The 17,755-nt window shown below is 35.5% G+C and overlaps 1 protein-coding gene across 9 annotated transcripts in view; it reads right to left on the reverse strand.

The window, feature by feature from the left end:
* Positions 1–4,449: 4,449 nt before the first annotated feature.
* NR2C1 (nuclear receptor subfamily 2 group C member 1) overlaps positions 4,450–17,755 on the reverse strand; it is a 46,399-nt gene continuing 33,093 nt past the window's right edge. For 7 of the 9 annotated variants that reach the window (XM_042947393.1, XM_042947385.1, XM_042947388.1 and 4 more), the window contains 4 exons: positions 11,465–11,604; positions 9,215–9,352; positions 7,786–7,891; positions 4,450–4,853 (listed from right to left, as the gene is read on the reverse strand). In XM_042947393.1, coding sequence (XP_042803327.1) covers positions 4,679–4,853; positions 7,786–7,891; positions 9,215–9,352; positions 11,465–11,604 — 559 coding nt within the window. In that variant the 3' untranslated portion in view covers positions 4,450–4,678. The remainder of the gene's footprint in view (positions 4,854–7,785; positions 7,892–9,214; positions 9,353–11,464; positions 11,605–17,755) is intronic. The other 2 variants (XM_042947392.1, XM_042947394.1) reach the window with 2 other exon arrangements.

Here is a 17,755-nt window from a genome sequence, read left to right on the forward strand (position 1 = left end):
CTACTGTAGGCTAAGTCAGCCTTCTCAGGTTTGCTAAAATGATCACCACTAATGTGTTTTCCAGCATTCAAAATTTTGTGGCTTTCATTTATTTCTCTCCCATTATTTTTGTCTTTATGAGATAATGCCTTGAACAAACTTTTGGCTGTTTTAATGATGTCTAAGGGAGTTAGAATTAAATGTATGTGTTGGAGGCATGATCTTCCACCATGGATTTTTAAAATTTGTTTTTCATTTCTAAATATTGTTTTGGCTTGCTTTCATAATTTACTTGGTCTTTTTTGCTATTCCCTTTTCTTGCTTACTTTCTGATCCTATTTTTTTCCCCTTAAAACCTATCATAATTATAATCTGGATGTGACAATTTCAGTATCTCACACTGTCTTTCAGGGTCTATGTGTCGTGCTTATCTCTGACTTGTTCAAGTGGCTTGTTTCCTTGTGTTTGGTAATTTCGTCATCTCATATGGGTGAGCTTAATTAGGGGTGAGGTTCTAAATTACGGGTCAGCAAACTATGCCCCAAGGGCCAAGTTTGGTCCATTACCTGCTTTTGTAAGTGTTCTACTACACTATAGCCAGGCCCATTCATTTATGGACTGTCTATAGCTGCTTTTGCACAATAGAGTTGACTAGTTGCTAGACACTGGATGGCCCACAAAGTAAAACAAATATTTACTTCCTGGTCCTTCACAAAAAAGTGTGCCAACTTCTGATCTAAATTATGGATATTTTTTTTGGGGGGCCTGGGTGGCTCAGTTAAGCATCCAATGTTGGCTCAGGTCATGATCTCGTGGTTGGGGAGTTCATGCCCCCACGTTGGGCTCTGTGCTGAAAGCTCAGAGCCTGGAGCCTGCTTCAGATTCTGTCTCCCTCTCTCTCTGCCCCTCCTCCACTCACACTCTGTCTCTGAAGAATAAATGTTAAAAAAAAAATTACGGATACTTTTTCCAGAAAAGATGCCTATTTGCTTCTGCCAGAACAGGGAGTGGGGTAGGGGGTGAGGGGCAGAACTCAGGACCTGCACCAACTTTAGGCTTCTTTGAAAACTCATGTCAGACTCATGAGCCCAGCAACAGATCAAAGGCCTTCACGGTACCTACTGATTCCACTATATTGCTAGAAGCAGCAATATGGTATCTTCTCTGACTATATTGTTCTGATATTAAGACAGTAAGGATGTTTTTCATTTAAAGCGTGGATCCTTTCAACCTAGGGACACATATCCCTTTGTGGACCTTTTCTTGTATTATCTAATAATTTCCTTACCTCAAGCCTTTGTTTTCTTTCTTTAACCCTTGTTATTATAAAATGTTAGGCCTCCTGATTTGATGCTCTAATTTTATTTTTTCTTACTTTATCTTTTGGTTATACTTTCAGGGGGGAGTTTCTCAAAAACTTTATCTTCCAACCCTTCTAATGAATCACTTTGGCTATCATTTTTAATTTCCAGGGACAGTTACTTGCCCCAAATTTCCCTTTTCTTTAATGTTTATTCATACTTGAGAGAAAGAGAGAGTGTGAGCGGGGGAGGGGCAGAAAGGGAGGACACACAGACCAAATTTCCCTTTTCAAAGCATCCTGTTCTCATTTAATGGATACAACATCTTTCAAAATATTACCTCTGGAAGTGGATATTTTTCTTTAAAAATATTTTTTAATGTTTATTTTTGAGAGAGAGAGACAGAGCATGAGCAGGGGAGGGGCAGAGACAGAGGAAGATACAAATCTGAACCAGGTTCCAGGCTCTGAGCTGTCAGCATAGAACTCACAGTGAGATCATGACCTGAGCTGAAGTCAGATGCTTAATCAACTGAGCCACCCAGGTGCCCCTGGAGGTGGATATTTTTCTGATCCCTGGATTATATTTGCCTCCCCTGGGACCTAAGAATGTCTGTTCTTTTAGGTACTGGAGATTTTCCTCAATTATCTAGTGATCCTGGTTCTAAATTCATATTTAATAGTAGGTACTAAAGATCTGAACAGAAACCCCACGTGTATGTATGTATGTATGTATGTATGTATGTGTGTGTATATGTATGTTTATATATATACATATATATAATTTGGAAATTAGTTTGGCTTCACTGAAGAGTGATAAAGTAGCAAAGAGGCTTTTCATCAAGGTACAACAAAAAGTGAGTACCTGGAGATCTTTTCTCTAAGGCCAATTAATTTCTCTGAAGATAAAAATCCTGGCAGAGAAGCCTATTCCAATGGCCAGTATTGTGGGAACATGATTAGGGAGCCCATATTCAGAATGCAGATTTTCACTTAATCTGTATTTTCAACCCTTAATATAACTAATCCAAGCTGTTATCCCTGGTACCCTGGAAATCCTTGGATCTTCCAGTTCATTTCTAAAGAGAATTAACCTCTGCCTCCTGCTCAAAAAGCTGGAAGGACAAAAGTGGTCACCTGACCTAAGAGTAGAAAAAGATAATTCAATAATTCTGTACACAGACCTGCAACCAATCTTTTTTTTTTTTAAATGTCCCAAGCATCATCTCTGAATATGAACACCAGTTCTTCCAGATACCGAGCATCTTTTCTGGCTACTGGCATCTTTCTCACTGAACTGCCTTTTGCAGGCACTCTGATTAGAGCTTCCTTGATTCTGGCTCTGCTAATAAGTCAGTTAGTCTCTCTCTACCTCCATTTTGTTTTCTAAGAATTTACTGAATTTGCTTTCCTTTGATTTCTTGTTTCCTGTTTCATTTCTCATTGTGTGGTTACACTTTACACATTGTGTTATTTTACTAAGACTTCAGGAGAGAAAATAAATTAATAGTTAATCTGCAGTTTTAGCTGAAAGTCTTCAAACTGAGTTGTAAATAATCCTAAAATACTGGATATGGAAATGTTTTCCATGCATTTCCCTTCCTAGAAGTACTTTAATAAATTCTGTTAGAGATTTGTTAACAGAACAAACAAATGGATGACCAAACACTCTGAAATCAAATAAATTGACATTTTTAATGCAGGTCACATTTTAATAGAGTTTTAAAAATACTTCCAAATATAACTACAAATTTATTCAGGAAAAATACCTGAAAGAAAAATGCATCTTAATTAACCATTAGTATATTATTTTAAAGAATTATTTTCCTGAATCCTTGGCTTACTTCAATGGGTTTATAAAGATATAAACCTACTGATTTTTCCATTTGAATATTTTATACTAAATGTAGTTTTTCCCAGTTGATAAATTATAAATAAAACTGTTGATAAAAATTACATTTAAAATAGGGGAAAAAATTTCCCTTAATAAGTTGGTAAAGACTAGAAGTTGATACTTTTAAACTTCTGATTTACTATAAAGTAACTATTAGTAAAATCCACATCCTCCCCTAAATTCAGCTTTTCTTCTGTTGCAAAAATCTTTATAAAAATGTACTCTGAGTGCAATAAAATCTCCATATTTTTTAAAAAATTAACAAATAGATAAACCAAAATTCATTATGACAATCAGAGCAAGGAAAGATTTAACAGTTAATCAGGTTTGCTGAGGAAAACATTACTGTGGAAGGCATCCAGGGAGTCTAAAATGGTTTTGTTGTGGCAACAAGGCTTCAGGTTGATGTGCATACTCTTGTTAAAACAGCTTTCCCTCCTTTAGGGTGAAATATCAAATATCAGTGCATATTCCTTTACATGTTAAAAAACGTAAATTTTTGAAAATTACCAATTTGCTTTAAAATAATTGTTTAACTCACCTTGAAAACACAGATTGGATATGAGAAATCCATTATTTAACAAACTGGGTATTTCTAAGGCCCTAAAAGAAACTGGCTAAAACTCACGGAAGGGTCAGGAAGTTATAATGCAGGTCAGGAAAGAGGGAGAGAAGTCAAATGCCGTTTGTGGAATGGAAAAGCAATAATTTTAATATCCATTTTGAAATACTGAAACATTTGGGGCTCAGTCTCTACTACTTTAAAACATAGCAGTAAACCAAAAATATTAAAACATGAATCCTACCTCATTCTCAAAAACAATTTTCTGCTACATACATAAATAAAAAGTGCTTGTAACTAATAATATACAACACTAAAAAAAGTCTTGAGATCATAAATGGCCTATGTCTCATTGCCAGCAATGAGAGTGGTATATGCTAAAGGTACCATAATATTTACAAAAGACAAAAAATATATATATTCAGTAATTATTTCCTATGGTTCTAATGTTATCATTATGCCACTGAGAATAAAAGAATCTTCTTTTACGTGGTAATTAAAACAGATTATATATTAAGAGTAAAATGCAAAGAAATCCTCCTTAGGTATTTCTGACAATTAAGTGTTTGTACTAGTTCATAATGAAAAATATGAATAGAACACAATTCTGGAAAAAAAAAGACTAATTTATTTGTTTTATAAGATAAAATATAATAAGAGATCTTAGTGTAGATGCCAAGAAGTGACAGCTTAAGGTGTCCTCTTAACCAAGAATAAATTCATAATATTTCTTATTCACTTAAATAAGGCAGGAAAGGAAATTCTGATTCCTGATACCTGCCCAGTCACTTCAAAAATTCTTAAGAAGTTAAAATAAAAACACCTTGGTTTTTGGTTACTCTTTAAAGTCAAAATTTCCAGATACCCTGGAAGTAACTAGTTTAATTTGGTGTCATTTTGTGTTCCGGGAAAGAACAGTAAGTTTACACTGATATCTCAGATTTCAAATGCTGTGACCAATTATTTGTGAGTTATAATCTGCAGGTTCCATTTTTAAAATATGTGGGATGACACTGTCAATTCGTACATTGCCAATGAGGCCTTTGAAAAACAATTCTTCAGTGATAGTAGCATTCATCAATCGCAAAGCTGGTAATCTAAGTAGTAGTCTGGACAACCTGAAAAATAAAGGGGAAGGAAAAAACAAGGGGTAAATAAAAAAGAGATTTAGTAGAAAACTAGGAGCAGTTTCTGCATGTACCTGGTTGAAGTCTAATTTAATAAAGTTCTAATTTTCAACAGTTAAAATAAAAACTTAAATAAAATAAAAACTTAAATAACTTAAAATAAAATAAACTTAAAATAAATAACTTAAAATAAAACTTAAAATAAAAACTTATTCTCGGGGCGCCTCGGTGGCTCAATTGGTTAAGTGTCCGACTTTAGCTCAAGTCATGATCTCACGGTTTGTGAGTTCGAGCCCCGCGTCAGGCTCTGTGCTGACAACTTGAAGCCTGCTTTGAATTCTGTATCTCCCTCTCTCTTCCCCATCCCTGCTCATGCTCTGTCCTCTTTCTCAAAAATGAATAAACATTAAAACAAAACAAAACAAAACTTAAGTATTCTCAAGCCTCAGAATACATGACAATCATCTGGCTATAAGTGCAGTCTGACAGACTTCACTGGAAAGCCTTGCTCTTAACTGCTACACTGTGTTGCCTCCACTTGGTCAGATGGACCATGGAACTAAGTTATTAAAACACAGATCACATTATACATTTAAGGATGGCTTAGAAACTTGGGGCACCTGGGTGGCTCGGTGGGTTAAGCATCCAACTCTTGATCTCGGCTCAGGTCGTAATCTCACAGTTCGTGGGATTGAGCCCCACATTGGGCTCTGTGCTGACAGTACAGAGCCTGCCTGGTATTCTCTCTGTCTCTCTCCCTCTTTCTCTGCCCCACCCCTCCATGTGCATGTTCTCTCTCTCTCAAAATAAATAAATAAACTTAAAAAAAAAAGTGGCTTAGAAACTCAGTTGAGGTTATAAGAACAACAATATTTTGTGTTATCAGGACACATGGGACTCAATGGTAATCAGAAAGACAAATGGAAATGGTAAAGCAGGCAACAGTTACTACTGGGAAGAGCACAGAATATGGAATCAAGACCACTGGGTTCAAATCTTAATTCACCTGCTCCCCTACCTCTGTGAATGTGTGTTAGCCATCTCTCTGTGTTATGATGAAGATTAATGAAATGATCCCTGCCAGTTTCTATGCTATTGAGGATCTTAAAGGCAGGCCCATACCTTGCATGAAGGCATATTATAAGTTGAAAACTGCTGCTAATTTATTATTATTTTTAAGTCTATTTTTGAGAGAGAGCATATGCATGTAAGAGGGGGAGGGGCAGAGAGAGAGGGAGAGAGAGAGAATCTCAAGCAGGCTCTGTGCTGTCAGCACAGAGCCCCATGTGTGGCTTGATCTCCTGACTGTGAGATCATGACCTGAACTGAAATCAAGAGTCAGACACTTAACTGACCAAACCACCCAGGTGCTCTGATAATTTATTGTTTTTAAATAAATCAGAATGTAAGAAACTGAGAAAGAGTTCCAGCGATCAGTCAAAGCACCTGGAACCTAATGGAAGAGAGGTCAGCAAAAACTATATGTCAAAGAGGAGGAACAATTTAATTTGTATAATGAGGTATAAAACAAGTTTTGAAACATTAAAAAACTGAAAGCAATCACAACAAAACCAACAACAACAATAAAAACCATTCCAAGAAGCTTGGGTATGTTTATCCTGCCCATAGTCTAAGGTCTTGAACACAAACATTGGAGACCAACTGAAACCAGGATTAAGTCACCTTCCTGTAGCCAATACTCTCCTCCTCAAATTACTCAGTTCCTGTTTGTTCCCAACAGCTGAGCTGCAGCAATAAAGCTGGTAGGAAGCAGGGTAGGAAAACCGGTTAGATAAACTAAGGCTGATTTTCAAGGTGGAACTGGCTTATAAATCTATTACATACTATCTATAAAATGTTATTTTATTTTTTAAAAATGTCTATTTTTGAGAGACAGAGCACAAGTGGAAGAGGGGCAGAGAGAGAGGGAGACACAGACTCTGAAGCAAGCTCCAGGCTCTGAGCTGTCAGCAGAGCCTGATGTGGGGCTTGAACCCATGGACCGCAAGATCATGACCCGAGCTGAAGTTGGACACTTAACCAACTAAGCCACCCAGGCACCCCTGTAAAAAAATTATTTTATGCAAAACATTCTTTTATTAGTTTGAAGCATGTAAAATTAAGAATAATATTAGTAAACACATTTATATAGCCCTTACTATAAATATATATACTATATATTATATTACATATATGTATACTATATATGTAACATACTATGTAGTAGGCACTGTCCTAGGCTATTTACATATATGAACTGATTCAACCACTATACCAATTGTAAAATGTGGGTACTGCCTACATTTAATAGAGAAACTGAAACACAGAAGTTGAATAACTTGCCCAAGGTCACACAGCTAGGGTCAAGAGTCAAACCCTGCCTGGTATTCTGGCTCTGAAAGCCATGTGCTTCACTACTACTCTCCAAGATGGTTCCTCTTCAAAAACTGAGTTGGATCTTCCAAAAATTTTTTTCAAAGGATGTTATCAAGAAATACCTTGGTAGAAATATCATAAACCAAATTTCTAAATTACCTATAAAATAGTTGAATGGTGTTTTTATTCATTCATTCCTATTTTTTCCCTTTTACTAATAAAATCCCTTATTTCAGTTGAAGAAAACAGAGTTTGGGCACTAGAGTTATACAACCTGGGTTCACAGGCAGGCCCTGCCATTTATGTGTAACCTTGAGTAAGTTATTTAACCTCTCTCTTCAGTCTCCCTATAGCATTGTAAGAATTGTGTGAAATACTACCTGTAAATCACTCACAACAATGCACTATTGCTTTTACAAGCATTAGCTATTTCAAAGGTCCATGGTGACCAAAACACTGAATTACTCTTGGGATGGAAAAAAAAAAAAAAACAGAGTCACAAAAAATTTTAGGATGTATTTAATTAACTAATTTAACTTGTAGATACCTGTAGGTGTCATCTGGGTATGTTTTGGTTATATAATCTTGGAATTCCACATATGCCTTTTCCTGAAATTTCTCAATTTGTTCCATGTTTTCTAGGCCTGGATGATCTGAAACATCGAAGAATATATTGTTACCCTAGTTCTAAATGCTCATTTAGTAAGGTACAGAGCGGGGCACCTGGGTGGCTCAGTCAGTTAAGTGTCTGACTCCTGGTTTTGGCTCAGGTCATGTTCTCAAGGTTCGTGAGTGTGAGCCCTACATCAGGCTCCGTGCTGACAGTGTGTAGAACCTGCTTAGGATTCTCTCTCTGCCCCTCCCGTATGTGCTCTCTCTCTCAAAAAAAAAAAAAAAAAAAAAAGAGAATATTTAATAAAATAAAATTACATTGTATCAAATCTGTGTTCTCTCAAACTTAAGGAAAATGAAGGTGGCAAATTGGTTGTGATTAAAATGTAGATATATATTATTAACTTACGTGAAACATTATAAGAAACGGTTAAAAGAAAAAAAGCTTTAATCATCTTATTGGAATCACTGAGTGTAAAAAGCAGGTTTTCTCAGATAATTTTATTATGATGCACAGGAACAGAAATACATACCAAAATAAAAAACAGAATCTAAAAGAACAGTTAATTTTCCTTATTCAGAAATTGATCATTGAACTTACTGTCATTTTACCATCGTGAAAGCTAGAAACTGTCAGGAAAACAGGAGACATTTTTTTACCTGTTGGTAACTCTAATCAGATGTTTAGAAGCTTAACCCATTAACAAAACAATACTCATCTTTCATTTGCCTATTAGTGATGCCTAGCAAAATATGCCAAAGAATTCAAATGCTGATGTGACCATAACTATGTCATTTTGATGATTTCTTCAACTTTCTTTCTCATACTTAAATGTCTAACACCCATAAAATTCACTGATTTAAAGTGTATAATTCAATAGTTTTTAGTATATTCACAGTTATGCAACCATCATCCCAAAACATTTAGAACACTTTAGATTTTTGTTACCCCAAAAGAAACTCTGTGCCTGTTAGTAGTCACTTTCCATGCTCCTCGCTCCTTAGTCCCTGGTAACCACCAATCTATTTTATGTCTCTACAGACTTGCTTATTCTAGACATTTCATAGAAATGGAATCATATAAAATGTGATCTTTTGTAACTGGCCTCTTTCACTTAACTTACTGTTTTCAACCATGGTGTAGCATGTATCAGAATTTTATTCCTTTTAATGGCGCAATGATATTCTGCTGTATGTGGATATGTAGATGTTACATTTTGTTTATTCATTTGTTGATGGACACTTGGGCTGTTTCCACTTTAACTGCATCATTTTACATTCCCATCAGCAATGTATGAGGGTTCCCATTTCCCCATACCCCCAGCCACTGTATGGTAAATAAGAAGTAAATGTTTATGTAGTACCTGGACTGAAGAGTACTATTGCCTTCAGGTAGGCATATTCATATCCATCAATGCAGAGTTTAACCATGCTGTTGCAGAACTCCTGTAGTTTAAAGATGTGCTCCATCAATAATTTTCTTCTTTCTGTTGACATTTTATCTTTAATTAAAAACAAACAGACAAAAGCTTCTAGTTTTTGGCTAAAATGTATATCTATTTTTACCCAAGACATTTCCTTCTCAATAATTTCCAGTTTTGAATACAGCCAATCTATAAATGTTTAAAATTCTGTATCACTGCAAAGATGAAACTAATTAATGATCTTCAGATAGTGCTCATTCAAGAAAAAAAACAAGCTGTTAGTAAACAAAACAAAAACCTCAACAAATTTAGTGTTTCCTTTCAAGATACATCTTTGAGAAGATAAGCTGTAAAGATAACCTCCTGAAAAACTGGCCTACAAGACTCAGATTTTGATAACAAGATTTAATTTAAGCTTAGAGTTTTTAAAAGTTACCAACACTACTAAAATAGAAACAAATACCTAGCAAAAAACACTACCAAGACCAAAAGAAAAGTTGAATAGTTTTATAAGAACTTTTAAAATTTATAGTGTTTAAAACACATCTGATTAGTCAACCACAGCTTTAGTGAAGGTAGGCTGTGTATAACTCATTACAAATTCATGAGAAATGAATCAAGACCAGGAGTCCATAAGTAAGATAGGAATGTAGTGCTACCTTCTAGCAGGATCTATTGTTGATAACATTAAGGTGATTTTTCTGCCCTCAAACAGGAAATGGAAGATGACTTAAAAATAATGTATGGGAATGCAAGCTGCTGCAGCCACTCTGGAAAACAGTATGGAGGTTCCTCAAAAAACTAAAAATAGAACTACCCTACAACCCAGCAATTGCACTACTAGGCATTTATCCATGGGATACAGGTGTGCTGTTTTGAAGGGACACATGCACCCCCATGTTTATAGCAGAACTATCAACAACAGCCAAAGTATGGAAAGAGCCCAAATGTCCATCGATGGATGAATGGATAAAGAAAATGTGGCGCATATATATATATATATATATATATATATATATATATATATATACACACACACACACATACATACACACACACAATGGAGTATTACTCGGCAATCAAAAAGAATGAAATCTTGCCATTTGCAACTATGTGGATGGAACTGGAGGGAGGGTATTATGCTAAGTGAAATTAGGGAAAGACAAAAATCATATGACTTCACTCATATGAGGACTTTAAGAGACAAAACAGATGAACATAAGGGAGGGGAAACAAAAATAATATAAAAACAGGGAGGCGGACAAAACAGAAGAGACTCATAAATATGGAGAACAAACTGAGGGTTACTGGAGGGATTGTGGGAGGGGGGATGGGCTAAATGGGTAAGGGGCACTAAGGAATCTACTCCTGAAATCATTGTTGCACTATATGCTAATTTGGATGTAAATTTTAAAAACTAAAAAATAAAAATTAAAAAAAAGCACACACACACAAAAGAGTTGGCACTCAAAAAAAATAACTAAATAAAAATAATGTAAAACATGCTAAGGAAATATCACATGACTCCCAATTTGTAAATTATTCCTGAATGCAAAAAGCAGTTCTTCCCATTTGAGGATGGGGCATGCTTGTGGTTAGTCACAAGCCAACCTGAAGTTAAACATTTGTAAATCAATGACTGCCTATCTCCTCAAATAAATGAAAGCTGTAATCATCTTGGCATCAAGAAAAGGAAAGAGAGGGGCGCCTGGGTGGCTCAGTCGGTTAAGCGTCCGACTTCAGCTCAGGTCACAGGTCACGATCTCGCGGTCTGCGAGTTCGAGCCCCGCGTCGGGCTCTGGGCTGATGGCTCAGAGCATGGAGCTTGCTTCCGATTCTGTGTCTCCCTCTCTCTCTGCCCCTCCCCCGTTCATGCTGTGTCTCTCTCTGTCTCAAAAATAAAATAAACGTTAAAAAAAAAAAAATTTAAAGAAAAGGAAAGAGAGTCAAGATTGTTCTGGGACTGTTTAAGTGAGAGAATATATCCCAATGAACAATTTTGTTGTGCTCTGATTTGAAAATATTTTTGGGTGATTAATGGATGAATTTATCAAAATGTAGAAATTATCTCACGCAAAAAGGGTGCTGGTACCTAAAACATTAATCAGATATTTAACTTCTACTTTATAAAACTGATGCTCTCCCCTCCTCTTATCTCCTAGAAAAGGAAATAAATAAAATGCTCCTTACCTTGCTGAAGGCTACCGTGAAGACAATTGACAAACGTTGCTAATATAGTTGCCACATTCATCACTTGCCAGCACTGGGCAAGACCAAGAGTAAAAAGTTCATTCCAATAAGCTTTCACCAAAGATATGCTATTTTCTTGCCTATTAAAATAAACACAACACATATCAGATATTAATATGTATTTTATAAACTTTACAACTGATTCATCTATTTAAAAATAAAATATTACTTAACTAAAATTATTCTAGAAGGACCAACTGGGCATGGACCTGGTCAATTCTGTCTTATATAATGAATAGCAACTGATGAGGAAGGCTTATAAATTTAAATATTAGCTAGCTTACTAATTAATCAGCCAGTTTATAAGAACAGTTGTAGGTAGTATTGCAAACTAAAAGTTAGGGCTTTAATCCCACATTTCATGGAAACAGATGGAATATAGATTATTTTTAAAAATATTAAAAGCAAAAGCATACACTTAAAAACTCTCCCAAGTTTTCTTTCGGTTTAAATTCAGGTAAGTGCTTTTTTATGTAAGGGTAACTAGAATGATTTGATGATAGGTAAGCAACCAACTTCCTGGGAGAAATGGTTTGTTCTGTATGTTTCAGATAGGATATTAGTATCCCTATAAATGAGATACCTAGGGGTGCCTGCTCATGCTCTGTCTCTCAAAAATAAATAAATGTTAAAAAATTTTTTATTTTTAATTTAGTTTTATTTAAAAACAAAATTTTTTTAGTGTTTATTTATTTGTGAGAGACAGAGTGTGAGTAGGGGAGGAGCAGAGAGAGAGAGGGAGACAAAGAATCCGAAAGCAGGCTCCAGGCTCTGAACTGTCAGCGCAGAGCCTGACGCGGGGCTCAAACTCACAAACCACAAGATCATGACCTGAGCCGAAGTTGGATGCTTACTGACTGAGCCGCCCAGGTGCCCCCCAACTGCAATTTTTTTTTTAAATGAGATAACGAGGATTTTACTAGGAATAATGAAAATAAGGTCCTTTCCTGAACTTCTGAATAAGAAATTTCAAGAGCATGAGGGAGTAGAAAAAAATATTGGAATAGAAGTCAACCAAGGTTTTTAAACCTACATCATCCACTGATTATCCATTTGAAATCTGGCTAATAAGATTCTCAGGTCTCAGCTGCTTAACTATATAAAATGAAGAGACACTGTATGTCCTACACCCTGCTCAGTTACTACAAGATGCAAACTTAAGAGTTAGTTGAGTAGGGCAAAAAATAGAGTTAGAGTTAGGTGAGTAGGGCAAAAAATAAAGTATATGCCAGGTAGTATTCAAGGCAATGGAAAAATAGCAATACATAGGATGGATTAAGTCTGCCTCCATGAAAAAGATAAACATAGTAAAGAAATATTATTTCACATATTTTATATAAATATTATACACACATGCATATAGTTATACACACATTAAGTTAGTTTCAGGTAATAAAAATTCTCCATTACTATAATAGGATGATGCATCAAAAAATGGGGAGTGTTCAGATAAGGTGGCTAGAGGTCTGTCTGAAGGGCTGACATGTGAGTAGAGAAAGCTGGGAAAGAACTTAAAAAACAAAAACATGTAGGGCAGTGCCAATTTGTTTTGCAAATCAAAATTTATTTGAAAGTGAAGTTTAAATAAAAAGAAAATCAGTATTTTCAAATGTCCATATAAAAAATGATGTAAAATTTCAATCTTAAAATCGAACAAAATAAAAGAGAACAAAATACTATTTTCATGTATCAGAAAACAAGGATAAAATCCAGAATTGAGGAGGGTATGAGAAAATAAGAATTCATTCTCACACAAGCACTGCTGATGTATTAACTGGCTCAACATCTTTTTGGAGGACAATTTAATAGTACCTATCTTTCAAAAAAATAGAACCTATTTTTCTATAGGTTCAGCAACCTCTTCGACTCAGCAACTCCTTTTGTAAGAACATATTTTATAGAACTACTCAAAGCAGGCAAAAGTATACATACAATGCAACAATGCTTATTGTAGCAGTGGATAGAATAACAAAGAAAACTAGCAAGAACCTAAATGTCTACTAATAAGGAATAAGTACGTAAATAATAAATCCTGTAAAAGGGAATACTAGGCAACCACTAAGAATAAATTTACATGTGTTGACATAGGAAGAAATCCATCATCTAAGTGTAAAAAGAAAGGCAAAGCATATGATATGTAAGTATATATATGATTATTATTTCCGCGTGGAAAAGATGCGGTAGGATGCCAAACTGTTAATATTGGGGTTAGTTATCTCTGGAGAATGAAATTTTACTTTATGTTTCTATACTCCAGTATTTATTTTTTTGTTCATTTATTGATTTTGAGAGAGGGAGAGAATCCCAACCAGGCTCTGTGCTAACAGCACAGAGCCTGACATGAGGCTTGATCTTGATCCCACGAACCATGACATTATGACCTGAGCTGAAATCATGAGTCTGATGCTTAACCAACAGAGCTACCCAGGCACCCCCTGAAGTTTTATCTTTATTTATTTTCTTTTAAAATATTTATTTTGCGAGAGAGTGCATGTGGGGGAGGGGCAGAAAGACAGGGAGAGAATCCCAAGCAGGCTCTGTGCTCTCAGCAGAGCCCAATAGGGGGGGTTGATCCCACATGCCATGTGGAGTTGGATGCTTAACTGACTGAGTCACCAAGTGCGCCTGATTCTGAAGTTTCCAAGAGGAAACAGTTAACCAAAGTAATTAGTGGACACAAGAAAGGAAAATGAATACAGCCAACAGACCAAAAAAAAAAAAAAAAAAAAAAAAAAAAAAAAAAAAAAAAGAAAATCAAAGCTCTTACTGGCCTGTGCTATACCTAGTACTAAGAAAGTACTTTGACATTGTCGTAGGAGATTCAGAGAAAAGGTTAAGGAGTAACTTTGCAGAGGGTGAGGAATAACAAAATTGTTTTGAATACCTTAAGGGAAAAATGATAAGTGGCAATTGAGAAATAAGCCATATTATTTTGTTTCCAAAGGAAAAGAGCTAAATATGGAGATTAATTCTGGAAAGATATCTATATTTACATCTTCATCCAAAACAAAACCCAAAATATCCTTGTATTATAGTTAGCCATGCTTTTCAAATATGTTTTCAGAAAGTTCATTAGGAAAGGAAAACAGGAAGTCCTTTTTAAAAGGAAGTTCCTGAAAGAACGAAGGAAAATGAGCACTGATAATCTACTTTGCAGCAGTACTGCAAAGTACTGGGTCAGGTAATTTACATTCATCATTCTAAGCTAAGTAGTCTATCCAGCAAGAAAGCATTTCTGCTTCTAATTTACAGATGCAGAAATGGAGCTGTTAATTAAGTAGCAAAGCTAGCAGATAAATAAATCCAGCATTTGAACCCAGGTGTTCAGGTGTTCAAAGTCTATGTTTTTGTGTAATTCACAACAAATTTTAGCAAGTAAGATGCTAAAGTGCAATTTCACAGTAGACTCCCCATTTATAGTTAATATTTTGTGATGGTAAGGGCATGTTTGCTGTCAACTTTCTTCAGTTAAAAACAAATGATTATTATAATCACATAATAGTACCTATTTTCAAAACATCTTTCCTTTGAAAAGCAAAAGGAGCTGGACAGAAGTAATTAATGTATCAGGTACACCAAAAGCAATGCCCGTGTTGATAAATAAAAACACTAGGTTGCATAACAGTAAGTGGGTCAACTTCTTTTACAAATAGGTAGAGGTACTTGTCTCTAACTATTGTACTATACTGTTAAGTTCATTAAAATATGTACATAGTACTCATAATTAGAGATCAGATCATCGTTTACACTATTTATTTTGATAAAGTAACAGGACTTTGGAAGTCACTTATGCCCGGGGATAACATAACCATTTGTCTTCTTCACAAATAAACCCAAGGCATTGTACTTTACCTAGCAGCATTTGTTTGAAAGGAAGGCATGGTCCTTAGAGAAAAGTAGTCCGTGATAGGGCAATAGAACTGGTTTTAAACCCACAGCCATAGTAAACATTACTTTGTTTCAGCGGGATTTAAAAAGATTCAACTTTAAGGCTCAGCATTTAATGGAAGGTTTCTTGAGTTACTCAGCAAATAAAATCTCCTATAGCAAATAGTGATGGTTTAGAACTTTTGGTTATATGACAAGAATCTAGGTAGACGGGACTGCTGACAAATCATGCCAAGTGCCCATAACTGAACCTACTACTGTGTAGTCATCTAAATTATGCAGATAGAAGTGAAAAACAACTGAATTCCTGTAAGTACTGAGACTTCAAATCTTGTAACAGAAAAGTAATATCCTTGTAAAGCATAAAGTACTATAAAATACAAACAGTATTAACCACCTACTGTTTAAGATTCTTGAAACTACTGTTTCCTTCCATTCAAGTAAGTTATCAACACAAACTCAACGTTTAGAAAATGATTAATGTTGCTTATCTGTTTCTGTCTGTATAGGGCTTTGTTTCCAAATTTTGTGTCTATAAATAAAAATGCAACGAATGTCAGTTTCTAGGAGATTCAGAGTAGTGTTTATTACCACACAACAGGATTTTCCACCATTAGTACCTAGCCTTCTTCCATCTGATTAAATCAAATTACAAATTAGATGCGTATAGTTAAGAGTTTCTGTAGCAATTAATGGCCTCAAATACTATACCAATGGTTAATTCTAATTGCAAGGAATCCTGTGGCTGTTACATTGAAACCAATTTTCAGTACAGGTCACAGGGAAATGTGGCTGCCAATGTAAAATTGTATTATGATTGGAAATCTCAGGCTTTATTTTTGGTTTCTTTAACATTTGGAGAATGTTTCCATAGGATAATCAAACTTAATTTAACAGAAGTACTTAAGATCAACAGTGTTATAAGATCAATGGTGTTATATGTAAATTTATATATTTTAATTTTTTGTTAAAAAAGACTGAAGTAATTCTGAAAACTCTGTTATTTTGAGAGAAAGGGCTAACAACAGTTGTTTTTTTTTTTAATTTTTTTTTAACGTCTTATTTATTTTTGAGACAGAGAGAGACAGAGCATGAATGGGGGAGGGGCAGAGAGAGAGGGAGTCATAGCATCTGAAGCAGGCTCCAGGCTCTGAGCCATCAGCCCAGAGCCCGACGCGGGGCTCGAACTCAGGGACCGCGAGATCGTGACCTGAGCTGAAGTTGGACGCCCAACCGACTGAGCCACCCAGGCGCCCCTTAAAGGTTAACCATTTAAATCCGGCTTTCAATCTATGTAATTGTATTAGTTAAGTACTGTGATTTAACTTATGGTATATCCAACACTAAATTATAAACCAAATTATGGTGGGGTTTCTATGTATGCTTTTGTTTTTTTTAAATCTTTATTTATTTTTGAGAGAGAGACAGCTTGTGAGCAGGGGAGGAGCAGAGAGAGAGAGGGAGACACAGAATTGGAAGCAGGCTCCAGGCTCCAAGCTGTCAGCACAGAGCCCGACGCGGGGCTCAAACTCACGAGATGTGAGATCATGACCTGAGCTGAAGTTGGATGCCCAAACAACTGAGCCACCCAGGTGCCCCTCTACGTATGTTTTTTAAAGTCATGACTGAGATATGCTTCTTAGTTATATTAAAAAATATTCTTTAAGAATAAAGGATGGGAAGTCATTACTCCTATTTGGCAAATGGGAGAACAGATGTATAGGATATGAAAGTGTATTGTTTACAAAATCATATTGGTGAATAAGGTCCTGTGACTAGAAAAACACTTTTTTAACTATGAGCTTATTTTTCCATGGTCTCTTTGTCTCTTCATACTAGTTACTTTAAAGCAATCTAAATAAGCCTGGCAAATTTTAGGTAATATTGATGGAATACAGATTATTGATATGTTCCTCAGTGGTAGGTACTTCTAAATTATCAGAGTGGTACTATGGGGTTTACATTTTCTTCCCCTTCCCCACTTTTTGTAACCACAGTTGGAAAACAACTTTTTCTACTTTTAAACATATTCACTGTACGCAAGTTTCAGCTCCTTATTAACATGCCTGAGATGAACACTAAACAGGGGGTGGGAGGGAAACAACAGCCCAAGACATACCTACAGCCTCCCAATCTTCAGGTCAAAGATGGCCTATTTCAAATGCTGGCCATGATTTATCAGCTCCACTGCACACATTTCATTTGAATTATTAACTCAAATTATGAAACATGGATACCGTTCCTACATAAAAAATAATATAATACTAATTGCCATAATTTGTCATATAAATAACAAAACTTTAAGTTATAATGTTACACCATTTTCTTCCCTTAATGCAAATC

Source organism: Panthera leo, chromosome B4, assembly GCF_018350215.1.
Source record: "Panthera leo isolate Ple1 chromosome B4, P.leo_Ple1_pat1.1, whole genome shotgun sequence".
NCBI lineage: Eukaryota > Metazoa > Chordata > Mammalia > Carnivora > Felidae > Panthera > Panthera leo.